This window comes from Filicampus tigris, chromosome 5 (assembly GCF_054856515.1).
Source record: "Filicampus tigris isolate MCC_2025a chromosome 5, RoL_Ftig_1.0, whole genome shotgun sequence".
Lineage (NCBI taxonomy): Eukaryota > Metazoa > Chordata > Actinopteri > Syngnathiformes > Syngnathidae > Filicampus > Filicampus tigris.
In genome coordinates, this window is record NC_141221.1 from 626,485 (window position 1) to 643,636 (window position 17,152).

The 17,152-nt window shown below is 50.0% G+C and overlaps 3 protein-coding genes across 9 annotated transcripts in view; 2 read left to right on the forward strand and 1 right to left on the reverse strand.

The window, feature by feature from the left end:
- Positions 1 to 5,657, forward strand: part of taok3a (TAO kinase 3a) — a 35,152-nt gene extending 29,495 nt beyond the window's left edge. For all 7 annotated transcript variants that reach the window (XM_086031909.1, XM_086031912.1, XM_086031908.1 and 4 more), the window contains 5 exons: positions 546 to 749; positions 882 to 1,121; positions 2,012 to 2,224; positions 2,861 to 3,043; positions 5,041 to 5,657. In XM_086031909.1, the coding sequence (XP_085888035.1) occupies positions 546 to 749; positions 882 to 1,121; positions 2,012 to 2,224; positions 2,861 to 3,043; positions 5,041 to 5,205 (1,005 nt within the window). In that variant the 3' untranslated portion in view covers positions 5,206 to 5,657. The remainder of the gene's footprint in view (positions 1 to 545; positions 750 to 881; positions 1,122 to 2,011; positions 2,225 to 2,860; positions 3,044 to 5,040) is intronic.
- Positions 5,658 to 6,432: 775 nt separating this feature from the next.
- On the reverse strand, positions 6,433 to 8,609 carry pebp1 (phosphatidylethanolamine binding protein 1). The gene is made up of 4 exons (XM_086031985.1): positions 8,383 to 8,609; positions 7,612 to 7,721; positions 6,847 to 6,947; positions 6,433 to 6,734 (listed from the first exon to the last, which is right to left on the reverse strand). The coding sequence occupies exons 1-4, from the start codon at positions 8,515 to 8,517 to the stop codon at positions 6,517 to 6,519; spliced, it is 564 nt and encodes a 187-aa protein (XP_085888111.1). The 5' UTR covers positions 8,518 to 8,609; the 3' UTR covers positions 6,433 to 6,516.
- Positions 8,610 to 9,734: 1,125 nt separating this feature from the next.
- On the forward strand, positions 9,735 to 16,700 carry LOC147146753 (DNA excision repair protein ERCC-6-like). Its single transcript, XM_086031893.1, has 3 exons — positions 9,735 to 9,995; positions 11,412 to 11,462; positions 12,882 to 16,700. The coding sequence occupies exons 1-3, from the start codon at positions 9,940 to 9,942 to the stop codon at positions 16,555 to 16,557; spliced, it is 3,783 nt and encodes a 1,260-aa protein (XP_085888019.1). The 5' UTR covers positions 9,735 to 9,939; the 3' UTR covers positions 16,558 to 16,700.
- The last annotated feature ends 452 nt before the right edge of the window (positions 16,701 to 17,152 follow it).

Sequence of the window (17,152 nt, forward strand, 5' to 3'; positions counted from 1 at the left end):
CTCCCGCCCCTGGATCTTTTGCCCGATGAGTGGCAATTTTCTTTCATCCCCGCAAAAAGAAAAAGATTGAAGGCTCGGGCGCAAACTTCCAGCCGAGCGAATTGTCCCTTTCGTTTTCCCGTCGATGTCGAGCAAAGCGCGCGAGCGCCTTCATCGCGCGACCGGACGCGACCTTCGCATGGGTCGGCCGCTCCAAAAAACGCAGCAAATACTTTGGCGGAAGACGTGGTGTTGAAAATTGACGCTAGCTTGAGCGCTCCCGATTGTCTCGGACGTTATCAAAAAGGTAGTGCCGTACTTTTTCTTTGTTTTTTTTTTTTGGACTTGACTTGACTTGACTGGACAAACGGTCTTTGACTTTTCCAAACAGGCTCGCTTTGAGCAAAACTGTGCTAGCTTAGAAAGCGCAAGGCGACATATTGTCATCCCTGTTGACGGCCCCTTTTAGGCTGGCAAAAAATGGCACGCGTTTGCGCAAGCGTTCGTTCCCACTGCATGAAAAGTGCCGGCCGGCTCTCGCGTGACGACGTGCCCGCGGCCGGCAGGAGATGAGCGAGGACGCCAGCACGCCCAAGAAGGAGAAGCAGGAGCGCCTGTCCAAGCACAAGGAGAACATGCAGCACTCGCAGGCCGAGGAGGAGGCCCAGCTGCTGGCCCGCCAGCGCCTGCGCCTGGAGCGCCACGCGCGCGCCTTCAAGCGCGCCGCCCTGCTCGCCCGCCACCGCCTGGAGCAGGAGCACATGCGAGAGGTACTCGCCACACGCCGCAACCCACGAACACGGATAGGAGGGAAGCGATTGGGAGGAGAACACGCTTCCCGTGGAGAAAAAGCCGGCGCTCATTGTCCTCGTCCTCGTCCTCGTCGCGGCGGTGCGGTCCAGGAGCTGAACAAGAAGAAGAACCAGAAGGAGCTGGAGCACGCCACGCTGATCCGCCACGACGAGTCCACGCAGGAGCTGGAAGGCCGGCAGCTGCGAAGCCTGCAGAAGCTGCGCGAGGACCTGATCCGCCTGCAGCACCAGACCGAGCTGGACAACCAGATGGAGTACAACGGCCGGCGCCAGAGGGAGCTCCGACGCAAGCACGTCATGCAGCTGCGCCAGCAGCCCAAGAACATCAAGGTGGGTTCATTCGGACCGGCGGGCGGAGGCCATCGGAGGCAGTCCACCCACAGCAAAAGCGCACTTTGGCTCATATCGCACCACGGACGGGAAGCGTTCGGGCCCTAGCTCGCCGCTATCTTAAGCACTCTTTTTAATCGCTCAATTATTTGGTTGAGCCATTAAGGAGTGGAGTGGAGTGGAGTGGAGTGGAGTCCCGCAAAAAAGGGGAAACTTCCATCACGTTATTCAAAAGCGGAACATTATTTCCAAACATCAACGATCGTTGTGATGAATCCAAATGAAACATTTGCTTTGACTTTGCAAAACAGTGATCCGCATTTTTGCCGCTTTTCGCCGTCAATTGTTCATTCGTGTCAATTTCAGATGCTCCTCTTTTTCAACAAAGGCATGGAAATGAAAACGTGTTTCCTTTTTTTATCCAAATAATTGTTAGTCGCAGCCCTAAATTGACATGAAAAGTTTACGGAGGACAATTTTTTACATCGACAAAAATTGGAGTAGATGGTGCAACGATTAATTGACAACAAATCAATCATCAAATGAATTGTTTTTGGATAATTGGTGAATCGTTATCTTTTTTTCTAAAATGTATGTTTTCGTGCCTTTTTAAAATGTATTTTTTACAAATCCTTTTAAATGACCATAAACGTGATTCGAAAAGGACTTTTTCCGGGTCAGTTGAAAAATGTCTTCCTTTTGAAAATGAAATGATGTTGTGGTAATATCAAAAGCATTTTGCTCGTGCAGCCTGTGACGTTGTTGTTGTTGCTGTTGCTGTTGCTGTTGCTGTTGCTGCTGCTGCTGCTGCTGCTGCTGCTGCTGCTGCTGCTGCTGCTGCTGCTGCTGCTGCTGCTGCTGCTGCTGCTGCGGTCGCGGTTGCGGTGCAGTCGCTGGAGCTGGCGATCAAGAAGCAGTTCCAGGACACGTGCAAGGTGCAGAGCAAGCAGTACAAGGCGCTGCGCCACCACCAGATGGAGGTGACGCCCAAGGGCGAGCACAAGGGCGTCCTCAAGGCGCTCAAGGACGAGCACACGCGCAAGCTGGCCGTCCTGGCCGAGCGCTACGAGCACAGCATCAACCACATGATGGCCTCGCAAGCGGTGCGTACCCACAACGGCGCAGCTCGAGAGCCGCCTTCCTTCCTTCCTTACGGGAAAAAAACGAAACCATTTTTGATTTTTTTTTTTTTTTTTTTTAATTATGAGCCTTAGGGCAGGGAATGCGCAAACATTCAAACCGGTCAGATTCGGAGTGACTACTTTGCTCCATAACATCTGGCAGAAAATTGGCCAAAATGTTGATGTGCTATCCAAAGTCAAAGCTGATTTGTTTTGGGGAAAACCAAAAGAGAAGGTAATCAGTCCGCTTGCATGGGGGACTACAGAAATCGGACAATATTCACTGTGGAAATGCTCAAATTGAAGTTAAACAATGTCAATCAATCAAAAATCTAAATTCATCTGATAACTAGTTTGCGATTTTACAGAATTTTCCTCGCTTTGTCTTCTCACAAAATAACTTTTTCTTGCGTAACAAAAGTTTGTTTTTGCAACAATAATTGAGGAGCAATAAAAGACAATTTCCTCATTCCAAAACGAATGCAGAATATTATTTTCCAGACATGCAAAAGCGATTCCCCTCCCCCCCACCAATTGAATTCTTTTTTATTTTTTTTCCACAAGATGACGTTTTTGGGGATGAATGGCTGACGTTGTGATTTTGTTTTGGCGGCTCAGCTGCGCCTGGACGAGTCCCAGGAGGCGGAGTGCCAGGCGCTCCGGCAGCAGCTGCAGCAGGAGCTGGAGCTGCTCAACGCCTACCAGAGCAAAATCAAGATGCAGACGGACGCGCAGCACGAGCGCGAGCGACACAAGCTCGAGCAGAAAGTCTCGCTCCGTCGCGCCCACCTGGAGCAAAAGGTACAAACGCGCATTTCGCCGCTGTAAGCGGGCCGCCGCGCGGGCCCCAAACTGCTCGGGCCCTGACTAGAGCTGTGAGCAGCTAGGAAGGACCCGAGCAGACGCGTCGGGGTAAAGGCGTGTTGGCGTCCTGGCACATGGGAATTTGAGGCAAATGGCACAATACATGGCTAATATATGGATTCTCGCTTTTGCCAGAACTGACGTGTGCTTCTAGGACAGGCTACTGAGTCACTGTTTTAAAACCACACAAGAGTCACACAAAAACATTGAGCGCTTTTTGCTAGGCGTGATGTGTGCGTTGTCACGCCCATGCTAACTTGGAAAGTCAGTTCCAAATGGCCTTCTTGCTGATGGTTGAGCAAATGGCTCCAAGAGACCTTTTTGTAGGTCTTGGCTTGAAATCCATTTTTGTGAAACGTACAGCCGAGGCTGCTTTCTTCACTGAGTTTCGGGGGGCGGCCAAAATGGCCGACCTCCTGTGTGGTTTCACCACGAGCTTCATGCCGCTTTTCTTTTGGTGAGTCGTCTCACGATGGGCACGTGTAGCGGGTTTCAGGCTGCTAAGTGAAACTAGCGTCAGGGCTGAATTCTTAAAGGAAAAAAAAAAAATTCAATCCCCAGAATATTTGGGGTCCCCCAAAATGTGAACTTTGAGCAGGATCAACAAGCTGCAAAATTGTGTCAGGTTTATAGTGTGAGAAAGCTATGTGTATATGAATGCGCGGTTGGGATTTATAAACTTGTGTGTGTGCTGAAAGGAGAGCGTGCGTCGATGACGTCATGCGCGCAGACAACAAAGGAGGCAGCCAGCGGCCGGGTGGTGTTGTGGCGTCGCCTGTCGCCCTCTGCTGGACGCGCGGGGTCGTGGCGCTTCAACATCATGACGTCATACTTGCACAAGCTACTGTTGGGCGGCCATTTTCTCACGCACCAAATAGGGAACTTTGATTTCTTTTTTTTTTCCCCAGACGAAAAGTAAATACAGGAATTAGTTGTCCATTTCCCCCCCCCCCCTCATGTTTTTTCTCCGTATAGCTTTCACTGACCCGAAACAAGTCAACAGCAAAGCGTTATGTCACAGTTCATTTTTAAAACACATTTTTGCTGTACGTTTTTTTACAAAAAAGTCTCTCGTCAACTGCGATTGCTTAATTCTTTGTTGTTGTTATTAAAAGGGAAGTCGACCCAAACATTTTTTTTTTTTTTTTCAAGAACATGTTCTATGCAGGCCCACGCTCAGATAACGGCCAATCGTGGCTCGGCTTGGGAAAACAGGTGAGCTGCGATTGGTCCTTACCCGAGCAACTGATTTCATTTTCAGTTGACAGAAGTGACAAAATGGCCGCCCCCTGAGATGGCGAAAAGCGGACGCAATTTGCTGATTCAACTCGTATTTATAACGGCAATATTCATCTGAATGCCACGTTAAGACTAGTGGGCCTGCAGAGAACATAGTGTTGGGGGGAAAATGTTCGGCTTGACTTCCCCGTCAATAAGCTGCCAAGTTTGAACGTGGTTGGCAACGGGAGTTTAGGGGAGCCGTCCACCATATCGGCTAGCAATGGCGCTTTTATGGCACACGTGCTCGTTCTCGAAAAATGTTTCTTTGCTCTTACTTGTCCCTAAACAGCTGCACAGCGCTCGGCACAGACGCTCGCTCACGGGAACGCGAACGGCAAGTTGACGGCATTTTTGGCCCGCTTTTTCAGTCTTTAAAGTGGCCTAACTTCCTTCGTTCTTAATGTTCGGGACACCATTTAAAAACTGTTTTGTTCCTTTATTCCGGCCCGGCAAGATTGGTCACGCGAGGGAAAAAAACCCCCCACATTTTTTTTCGATTATAATTTTGCAGTCACGTCCCAACAAAAAGGAGCCGGAAGGAAGTGCTTGTTTTTGGAAGTAAAATGTGAAATGGATCAGGTTTGAACGTGACACGTGAGTGTTGTTGTTTTTGTTGTTGTTGTTGTTGTTGTTGTTGTTGCGGCGGCGGCCAGATGGAGGAGGAGTTGCTGTCGGTGCAGAAGGATCGCACGGAGCGCATCAAGCATCTGCTGGAGCGCGAGGAGCGCGAGCTGGACGCCTTTGACGCCGAGAGCGCGCGGCTGGGCTTCGCCAACTTGGCGGCCGCGCTCGACTGGGCCAAGGAGGACTACAGATGAGGGGCGGGGCCAAAGGCGCCCGCCCCTCCTCCTCCTCCTCCTCCTCTTCTTCTTCAGACGGCAAAGACACGTGAGCACCATTGGGAGCCGTCGGCAGCCAATGTGACTAACGCGGACAAGACGCCGACAAACGGTCGCCACGGTGAGGTGACGCGTGGATTCTATCTAGCACACAAAGGGCTCGGCAGCGCACAATTTGTACCGAAGGATTTGACCGAGAGCTTTTACTTATTTTCATATATTCTATTTTAACTGCAATTTCACAGGCAAAAACAAATGTTGTCCCCTTCTCCGATTAAGTGTTCCGATTTTCTTGTTCCGACAATGACGAGGATGATTGCATGCACTTTAATCACGGCCGGCAAGCGAGCACGCTCGACGCCACGGGAAGGAAGCAAGCGGGTGTTGACACGCTTTCAATTCTATTTGTAAATAAAGTGCTCATGACACAACACGCGCGCACGGCGCCTTATTCACGCGTCATCGGGTCGCAACATTGTGCCTGGGTGCGTTTTTCTTGTGGGCCGGGCTGAGGGGTTAATTTCCACAAAAGTTGCTTTCAGGATTTCTGGCCAAGTGTTACGTGATGAAAACTAAACTCTTTTTGGATGTCACATCACCCCGTAAAACACAAAAGTGTCTCCAGCTTTTCATGAAGTCTTTTTGAAAACATCTTTTGCAAACTTTACTGTTCAAAGTGAAACATTCAAATGTTTTTTTTTTTCAAAAACTAGTCACCAGAGTTTTGATGTTTTCACACTAAATTGAAACTATTTACGACTCAACTATTTCACTAACAACAACTTGATCAAATGTCATTTAAAGAGCTGCGCACTTGACCCCTTTTTGCCAGTCCGTCCTCTGTCCGCGACCTGGGTCCCCTTCCGTCCTAGTCCACAAAAATGACCGTCCTCCAACCGCGTCCGTCCTCATCCTTTTAAAGCGCTTCCGTCCTTACATTCCGTTGGTCCGTGAACAAAGAGCTTGATGATCTGCTGCAGTCTAGCGCCAACTACCGCCGAGGCGGACTTACTTCATGTCATTGCCTTCAGTGTCGGTAGCCTCCACGAGTACCCCATATCTTGGCATAAGGCCGGTATCGGCCCGATATCGGTGCTTGCCCATCCCTAATTGCAATGTGAATCACTCAAACTGAAAACAAATAAAGAAAAATATCTGACCTTTGAAAACGCGCGCGGGAGGGAGGGAGTGAGAGGCAGACGAGCCGATTGTTAAGCAGCTTTATTGAGTCGATCCGCGTCAGCACTCGATCCCTGGTTGTTGGCTTTTGAGTGCAAAGAAGGAAGAGGCCTACTTTCCCGCCAGCTGCTCGTAGAGTTTGGGCACATAGTCGTCCCACTGGGCCTGGTAGCAGGTGGCGGCCACGGGCGCGTCCAGCCCGTACTTGCGGCGGAAGGCGCCGACGCGGAACTTGCCGCGGCCGTCGCTCGAGCGGTTGGTGAGGACGCGCTCGCTGCACGACAGCGCCCCTGGCTGGCAGTACACCAGCCACACGTAGCGATGGAGACCTGCGCGCACCAAACGCCGTCACTGGCCTGCACAGCACAGCGCGCGCGCGCTTGCCATTTTCCAAAACTTGGATTCCATTTTCTTCCAACTTTTAGTTTGGAATTGCGTCACCTGTTCCCTCAGGAGGACCGGAACCAACGTAGTCGGACAAGGCGACACCAGAAGACACGTCGTTTCCTTTCATGTTGACCACAAGGAAGTGATGCCACTCTCTAACAAAGACAACGACGACACGTTCATGTGCACTTGTTTTGACAAGGTGTGCGTGAACACAATGCAATTTGTCAAGCAAACCGGACCTTTTTCATTTTTAATCAAACATGAAAAGGTGATTTTTTTTTTTTTTTTTTTAATTGTTATGCTCATGACAAATTCCAATTAAAAAAAAAAAATGTTGATTAACTTTTATGTGAAAATGTAATATTTTTTACTTTGAAAATGTAAATGTGAAAATTGGAGAAGGGGAATTCATGTTTAAAAAAATGTAAACGTGAAAGAAATTGTGTATTTTTCTACTTTAACAAATGTTATTGTGAAAATGCGGCAACAAACAAATTAAAAATGTCAATGTGAAAATTGGGAAAGTTTTTGAAAAATGCAAACTTGGAACACCTTGAATATGCAAAAATCACAAACAATGAATGGTAAACATTTTCAATTAAAAAAAAACAACTAGCCAAGAAAAAGTGGCAACAAAGTTGAATAAAAAAAAAGTTTAGTGGGAACATTTGGTAACACTAGTTAAAAAAAGTATATCAACTTCGACATATAGAGTTGGGGAACAATTTGACGTTAAAATATATGTAAGGTAGAAAATTGGTGGCACTTTTTTTTGTTTCAAAGTAAATGTTTTTCTCAGTGTATTAGCGGCGTGACCTGAATTTGGGGGTTTTCCTGCTCGGGGCATCCGGGTCGGTCAGGACTAAAGTGTAAAGTTTGCTAGGGTCGCATCCCTCCCACTCGATGCACGTGGGCCGGTTCTGGACCTGGAGGGTGGGGCGGGGGGATGTTAAAGGTCAGCGACATTTGAAGTGGAGAAGTAAACCTAAAAAAAAAAAAAAGGCATTTTTTTCCTAACCCTTATCTGGTGTTCGTATTTTTGTTACTCGCTTCAGTTTTGGGTTTTCAAAACAACACAGTCAAATCCTTTTCTGTTCAAATACTCAACAGGTGTATACTGCATCCCCATTGTAAGTCATGTGAACAGCAATAATGAATATTTGCCCTTTACCTTTGTTAGATCACATTTATGAATTCATGTGTTATTCCTTTTTTAAATAACAAAATGTAATGACAGAGAGCAAATCCCATAACAGTGCGTTATCACCATGAGGAGAAGGTTTCAGTTGTGCCTTGGTTGGCCATTTTTCTTTTGATAAAAACTGAACGTGGATCCCTGCAGACCCGAACACCACACAAGGGTTAAATAAAACAGGACATGCTGGAGACACCATGACTGTGTAGAGAAATTGAAAACGTCAAAGAAAACACCTCTTGATCTACGTCCTGGTTCGCACTTATGTTGAATGAATATGAGCCGGTGTGCCTTCGAACATGTTCTCGCCTTTCCCAAATGAAGACTTTGAACGCCCATTTTCTGCTACAACTAGCAACTCGACTCGGCTAGGCTATGCTAATGTAGCTAACCTGCGTGGGCGTCAGCACTTTGCCCAACTCGTCGATCTCCACGGAGCCGTATTTGACGGCCAGAGGCCGGCCGGGCTTGTCGTCCACCTCATGGAGCTGGAGTGGGCCGCTCCACTGGTTCACATCCACGGGCATGTCGACTGGACGGAGTCGCTAACTTGCTCGCTCACAACAGCTACTGCTTGTTTGGATTCGACAAGGCAATGGAACGTTCACTGCCCAGCACTCAAGATGGAATTTATATGAACGCCTCTGCAGCATACGCCACAATATGCTTCCCTCACTTTGGATTCTATTTCTTGACCACTGTATATATCATGACCAACTTTCATCCATAATCTCCCGTCAATCCATATTTACAATCATGGGAATTTTCTTTTAAAACCAACGTTCCTCAGGACTCCCACTACATTTGAATGTCACAAACACGAGCAATGGAAGAAAATGGCCACGGGAGGGCACTTAAATTAGAATCGCTGCTTAATGTGATCGTCACTCAAATGTCACCCAACCCAAGTGATTCCTTCTTTGGCAGCAATGAACTGAACAAGGACAGACGAGAGAATCGAATTTACAGTGTCGTTTTTAATGTTCCGTTCTTTAATAGCAGCCAAGTAGCTCAATTGAGCTCCCTGTGTGGAGTTTGCATGTTCTCCCCGTACCTGCCTGCGTGGCTTTTCTCCGGGTACTCCGGTTTCCTCCCACATTCCCAAGACATGCATGGTAAGTTGATTGGACACTCTAAATTGCCCCTAGGTGTGATTGCGAGTGCGGATGTTTGTTTGTCTCTGTGTGCCCTGCGATTGGTTGGCAACCAATTCAGGGTGTCCCCCCGCCTACTGCCCGAAGACAGCTGGGGTAGGCTCCGGCACGACCGCGACCCTTGTGAGGAGAAGCGGTAGAGATAACGGATGGATGAAAGTTGCTGTTGTTGTTTCGGAGCGTTTGTGGAATTGGGTTGGAAATATCGCCATCTCCTGGTTAGTATGAGAAATACCGTCTGTGACAACTTCCGGGAAAAAATCTAAATCAAAATGTTTTTAGACTTTTCCTCACTCGTTCCAGACAACAAACTCGGAAATCAAGCTGTATTTCAATTTTGGTGTTCGTATTTTAAAATGAAAATAAAATCACCAGTCGCTTTCCGACGGACACGGACCGTTGAGTTTTTTTGCAATAAAGACTGTTTGATTAAAAAAAAAAAACGGAAAACAGGATCGAGGAGTACTTTTGTCTTGGCTTGTTTTTTTTTTAACAGTGGAGTCCTCCTTGCCTTGGATTGGACGACGTCCGTTTGACGTCACAACGTCGCCTGCGTAAACCCGGTTCACACTCCTTACCAGTAGGTTGCGGTAATGCACTTGACGGTTACTTGCCAACCGCCATAGAACTCAATTAGAAGAAGACTTCGTCTGCGTGACGTAAACGAGTTTGAGGAAATTGGCGGGGGAATCAGTCGTGCTTGACGAAAACACCAACTGGACGCTCTTCCGCTTGGGTTTGATATCGGCAACAAAGTCGTTCCAAGTGTGCCTGGTACAAGACGAAGCTTGAGCCATGAATGGAAATGACCCCAACGGCGACGTGGAGGAGCTTGTGGACAAGCTGGACAAGTAAGTTAACGTTAGCATCGTCTGCCACAACAGGTTATGTACAGCGAGTGAGGGAAGACAAGAGGGCAGTCGACGTTAGAGAGGAGAATACTCAGGACGATGCAAAGGGATGTCCCGCTTTGGCCACCCCTAATGGGACAGACAACTCCATAGGAAAAGAAGAAGAAGAAGAAGAAGACAACAACAGGAAATCGAAGTTCACAGCCATAGGCGGGTGAAGCTCCGTGAAGCGTTGAGGCTTTCCCTCCGGTTGTGCTTTGGGGCTTAAGTGAAAGCAACATTAGGTCGGGACGTGAAAACAAAAGTAACACCCAGCCCCCCCCCCCCCCCCCCCCACAAGTTCAAAGTCACCGGAAAGAGCTGCAATAAAGGAACAAACGATGTTTAAATTATGTCCATAAGTTAAGACGAAGGGAAGTTAGGACATTTTAAATGGGCGTCACGGCGGTCGACTGGTTAGCACACCCGCCTCAGTGCAGAGGTTGTGGGTGCGAATCCGGCCCGGCCTTCCTCTTCCTGCGTGTTGTTTGCATGTTCTCCCCGTGCCTGTTTCGGTTTGCTCCCACATTCCATAAACATGCATGGTAGATTGATTAATTAAATGCTCTAAATTGCCCCTAGGTGTGATTGTTAGTGTGAATGGTTGTTTGTCTATGTGTGCCCTGCAATTGGCCTGGCAACCAGTTTAAAAGGTTTGTGACCGACAGAGCTTCTGGGCATTCCGTCCCGGGGGCGCAACGCTCCGTCTCGGACGGACGCCCGTTTTTGGGACGCAAGCAAAGGCAGGACAAGTTTTAACAAAGGCAAGGGCGGAGGTGGATTTTAGTCGGTCCAGGTTCATCTCAACCTACTCGGCGAAATGGGCAAACAACAAAAATTGCCTCTGAATGCTTCTCGCGCGCCACTGGTTACCCAACTGCGCGTACTTACTTGCATTGGGAACGCCCCGGCGGGAATGCTGTGCACTGCACATGGAGGGGAGAAGAAGAAGAAGAAGAAAAAGGAGCGCTGGCGTTTGACCGTGGGAAATTTGAAACCCGAACGCCACAGCCGCTTCATTCGCGCACACCGGAGAGGCGAGGGGCTTTGCTTGGTAGTAGACGACGACCGGCAAAACAAAAAGAAAAGGTTTCGACATTGCAATCGAGTGATCAACACTGTGCTAAAACTAACGCAAACAATATTGCTGTCTTGGTAAAGTTCAACAGCTGTTGTGTTTTGGGGGCGTCGGAAGATATGAACCCGATCATGAGGGTGGCTCGTTTTTCTTTTGGAGCCACTCACCAGCAGGGACACGCATACACTTGCTATTGGATAGCACAAGTTAGCTTGTCCTATAACACCGTAGAATGCATAATAAGTTCCAGCATAGCAGCGGGCTTTGTTCGATGTCTGACTTTGTTGGTGTCCTCCCAGGTTTTTGTCCATGGAGAAGGAGGACGAGGACAAAATGGAAGTCTACCAAAGGTAACCAAGCGCCACGTTTTCTAAGGCAGTGCTACCTTGACTTGCTCAGAATTTTGGGGAGTTGCAAGCCAACGTTTGACTTCACATTCAACGCATGCATGCTAGTAGAACTTTGGGTCTGCAACTGGTGTCACCCCGGGGCCCGCGTTTTCTTGACAATTGTCAAAACTCATTTTTGTCGCTAGGCCACGTCACACTTTTGGTGTCCCTCCGAGGGCCGTCGCAACTGTGAACCCGTATAAACGTACGCTTGCCTTATATCAACACGTTTCCGCAACAAATTGATGGATAACAAGTTTTGAAATCATCAGCCAGTGAATAGTTTGTTCAACTATTTTTCAATTTATTTGAACCCATTAAGGACGGGAGCGCATAATCGCGTTTGGTTGGAGCGCTGTTGCGTCTTTCTCCCTTTAAAGAGAAGTCAACGCAAACATTTTTTTTTCCCCGAGAATATGTTCTATGCAAGCCCACTAGTTGAAACAAGGTATTCTGATTAGCATTGCCTTTGTGGAATAAGAGTTCATCCACTCGTTTCTAGCCATCTCCGGGGGTGGCCGTTTTGTCACCGACTGAAAATGACATCACAATTGCTCAGGTAACGGCCGATCACAGCTGACCTGTTTTCTGAAGCCGAGCCGTTGTCATTATCGAATCGCTATCCAGATATGAACATTCAAGATTGAAAATTAAGACGATATCAGTCAACTGTGTGGATTTTCTTTCCACTTTCGCGCTGCGCGTACAGCTCGGGCCAAGCAGCTACGTTTTGTACGTCCTTTCAAGTGGACCTTTTGTACCTCCTTTGAAGATTGCCAAAACCAGAGGTGGGCATGGCATTGCGTCAGACTGTCAGTCCGTCACTGACGGGCGGCCGTTTTTCTGACACTTTTGAAAAACAACAGAGCAAGTACTGACAGAAGTGGATTTTCGTCCGTCATTGTATCGGATGACGAAGCAACGAAATTGAGTCAAAGGCCCACCTCTGCTAATGACAATCAATCTGACGGAGGGAGGGAAAGACACAAATCCAAGATAGCGCGAGACACGGTGCAACTCTAGTAGATGTACAACATGTTAAAATGCCGCTTGAACATCCTATGCGCCCCCCCCCCCCCCCCCCGCCTGACACGTTACTCTCCACTAGAGGCCACCGACGCACATCGTGTTGACGGACATCGAGTGCATGTTAGCGCTGCGTGTGCCTTTATGACAGCATACGCGGACGGATGAGGGCGCTAATCCGGACTGCCGGCGTGTCCGTCGGTGTTTGAGTTGCAGCTGAGCCGAAGCTTTGGTGCGGTGGATCCTCCGCATCTTTGATGTGATGATGTCACATGTTAGTGATGTCACGAGTTCACGATGTCACGTGCGGTCGGGCGCTCGAGAGCGGCGCTGCTGACTTTCCTTTGTTTGCAGACACGTCCGAGACGGAAAAGATGCGGCCCGACAGGGAGAGATGAGCGGAGCTCTGGAGCACTTCAAGATGGCCTACAACATTCACCACAGTGACAAGCTGCTGAAGCGAATCAGGAAGATTGAGGAGTTTTTGGCACAGAATCTGGAGGACGACGACGATGACGACGAGTATGTGGACGTGAAGAAGAGTGGTCTAAAGCTGTACAAGGAGCTCTACGACAAACTGTATGACTACCAAAGGAACGGCGTAGCCTTTTTGTACAGCCTCTACAGGGACGGGCGCAAAGGTGGAATTCTGGCAGATGACATGGGTCTGGGCAAAACCATCCAGGTCATTTCCTTCCTGTCGGCAATGTATGACAACGAGCTGGTCAAGCACACTATGCTGGTCATGCCCACCTCGCTCATCACCAACTGGACCAAGGAGTTTAACAAATGGACTCCCGGCATGCGGGTCAAAGAGTTTCACGGCGCCAGCAAGGCCGAGCGGACCAAGAACCTGGAGAAGGTCCAGAGGAGGACTGGCGTGATCATCACCACGTACGCCATGCTCATGAACAACTGGCAGCAGCTGTCGTCCTACCAGGGCCGAGAGTTCAAATGGGACTACGTGATCCTGGACGAGGCCCACAAGATCAAGACCAGCACCACCAAAACGGCCAAGTGCGCCTCCGCCGTCCCGTCCAAAAACCGGGTGCTGCTCACCGGCACGCCCGTCCAAAACAATCTCCGAGAGATGTGGGCTCTGTTCGACTTTGCCTGTCAAGGAACTCTGCTGGGCACGGCCAAAACCTTCAAGATGCAGTATGAAAACCCTATCACTCGCGCCCGGGAGAAGGATGCCACTCCGGGAGAGAAGGCCCTCGGGTCCAGGATGTCGGAGAACCTCATGGCCATCATCCAACCCTACTTCCTGCGCAGGACAAAGGCCGAAGTGCAGAGGAACAAAGACGAGGAGAGGCGAGATGCCGGCCAGGCTCGGAGTGCGGAGAAAAGGAAGGAGAAGGAATCCGAGGAGCGGAAGGACTTTGGGGCTATCGTGCCCACACTGACCAGGAAAAATGACCTGATCGTGTGGACGTACCTCAGTGAAATCCAGGAGGACATCTACTGGAAGTTCATTTCCCTGGAACACATCAAGGAGCTGCTCTCGACGTCCAGGTCGCCTCTCGCCGAGCTGACCATTCTCAAGAAGTTGTGCGACCACCCCAGGCTTCTCTCTGCCCGAGCCACCTCCACCTTGGGTCTCAGGGAGGCTCGGCAGAGCGACGACGACGACGATCACGGTACGGCAAGTCAGAGTATCGCCAACGTTCCCGATGACACTTTGATTGCCGAGTCCGGCAAACTGGCTTTTCTGGTCGCTCTCCTCAAGCGTCTCCGGGATGAAGGTCACCGCACGCTGGTCTTTGCCCACTACAGGATGGTGCTGGACATCCTCCAGCGCATCCTGAAGAACCAAGGATTCAAAGTCCTGCGTCTGGATGGCACCGTTACGCAGGTGGCGGAGCGGGAGCGACTAATCACCCTTTTCCAGACGGACAACGGCTACTCGGTCTTCCTTCTCACCACCCAAGTCGGCGGCGTCGGCATCACCCTGACGGCGGCCGACAGGGTGGTCATCTATGATCCCAGCTGGAACCCGGCCACCGACGCCCAGGCGGTGGACAGGGCGTACCGCATCGGCCAGACGAAGAACGTGGTCATCTACCGACTTATCACGTGCGGCACGGTGGAGGAGAAGATCTACAGACGGCAGGTCTTCAAGGACTCGCTGATCCGGCAGACCACCGGTGACAAGAAGAACCCTTTCCGCTACTTCAGCAAGCAGGAGCTGCGGGAGCTCTTCAGCCTGGAGGACACCAGGTCCTCTTCCACACAGCTGCTTCTGCAGTCTCTGCACGCCAAACACCGAAGCACCGACCCCGACCTGGACATGCACCTCGCCCACCTCCACACCATGGACATGTTCGGAATCTCCGATCACGACCTCATGTTTTCCCTCAACGTGGACCTCGACGAGGCCCCGGAGGACCAAGAAGAGCAACAGTACATCGAAGGGCGGGTCCAAAAGGCCCAGGAGCTGGTGAAGGCTGAGTCGGATATGCACGTGCAGTTTGCGACCGTCTTGGAGTCCGGCACCGAGCCAGCGTGGAGGCGAAAGTCGGCGAGTGAGCGCGAAGAACCGTTGAAGGAGAAGAAGACGACAAGCAAGCCCAGATCCCGTCTCACGTGCTTGCCGCGCCACAGCAATACGTCGCCGGCCCGGGTGGACCTGGACCGATCCAGTGACAGCAAGGAGGGCGGCCTTCGGGCGCCCAACAGCCCAATCGATCTCACCGGGGAAGAAAGCCCACCCCTAGAAAATCAAGAAAGCCTCATAGAACCCACTCAGACTTCCCCGAAGCGGGAAGAGAGTCAGGAGTTTACCTTTCAGGGAGGAGGAGCTAAGGGAAGCGTGAACGCTAGAGGTGGTGCTGATGACGGAGAAGTGAAAGACTTTTTAACGGAAGTAAAGTCAGCTCCTCCAGATGCTTCTACGCACGTCGGCGACAACGAAGACTTGAAGTGCAACAACTCAAACTTGGATGGGAGTCTGATAACAGCCCACCAGAGCAAAACGCCGTCCGTCCTGCAGTCGTCCACATCCGGCTTGAGGGTGGACTCCTGGTGCAGCGGCTCAGAACTGATGGAAGGGAACTTCAACCTACAGCTGGAGGAGAGCGAGCTCTCCTACCGGGACGAAGAGAAGAAGCGTCAGTCACAACTGCGGCTAGAGGAGAGCGACATCCTGCACCAGGATGAGGAGGAGGGCAAGCTCCTGTCGCCAATTCGGCTGGACGAGGAGAGCGACATCCTGCACCAGGATGAGGAGGAGGAGGAGGAGGAGAAGAAGCTGCTGTCACAGCTTCAGATATCAGGAACCTTCGACGTCGGCAAGTCCTTGACGGAGAGGCAGCTCGAACTCAGCGTCAAGTCCCACGTCTCCGAGATGGACGAGTCCGCTATCGGCGCGACCAAGAGGAGGAAGATGATAGTGCCCATCATTTATGACAGTGAAGAAGAAGTAGAGGAGGTGGAGGAGGTCGTGCCACAGTCGTCGGTGGCTGCGTTCAACAATTTACCGCTGCGTGGATCGTCCACGCCAAAATCCTCACCGCTCATCGGCTCTAGAAAGAGCGGCCGGGGAAACGTGTCTGTGGCGTCACGCCGCTCCCTCGTTCGCTCTAGCCTCCGAGACCACCAAAAGGTTTCGGCGAGGTCTTCGGATGAGGAGGAAGACATGAGCGCTCAGATGGACAATACCACCGGAGAGACTCTAAACTCGGATGAAGAAGTCGTCGAAGAAGAAGAAGTTGAGGAGGAGGAGGAGGAGGAGGAGGAGGAGGAGGTGGTGGTGGTGGATGCGGATGCCCAAAGTAGAAACTTGGAAGCGTCAACCAGCGAGCCCGAACTGACGTCCTCCGAGAGGATCGAGCAGTGCGCCGCCAAGGCGGCGGCGGCGGAGTGTGTCGATGCCTATGAGTCGCTGGTGACGCGAGGCCGCGAGTCGTTCAACCGAGGCAAACTCAACGAAGCTCTGGATTTCTTTCTCAAGGCTATTGATATCAGGCCCGGAGACCCTGAAATCCAGTTCTTGACCATCCAGCTGTACCGGCAGCTCAATCCTTCATAATCGAACTCGCCTAAGAACTCTGATGTGTTCAAATGTTCAGTACATTTTTGCTGTTTTAGTTGGTCTCAAACCATTGCAGCACTGGCTGCTATTCCTGATCACTGATCACAAAAAAAAAATAAAAAACTTTTGTATTGTTCAAACTATAGTCTCGTTGTTCTTGAAAATCGTGAAGGGTCCGAGAACTATCCGCATTCCAAATACAGAGGACCACTGGATGCTAGCGGTTTGCCACTCACAGATTCACCAATTTATGGATTTGGTTTTCGGTTTCTTGAAGCAGAAGTAAGACAAACTTTTTTCTTTCTTTCTAGAATATGTTCTATGCCGGCCCACTAGTTGAAACAAGGCATTCTGATGAATATTGAGTTTGTGGAATATGAGTTAAGCAGCAAAATACACCCGTTTTTAGCCATCTCAAGGGCCGGCCATTTTGTTTCTTGCTGTCGATTGAAAATGACATCACAGTTGCTCAGGGCTCAGGTAACGTAATGTGTTTCCCCTGAACAGTAATTCTCATATGGTAATATCATTGAATTATAAAGAATATGGAGTGATTTATAATTCAGGAAGTATTTGGCTTTGGATAGAACTA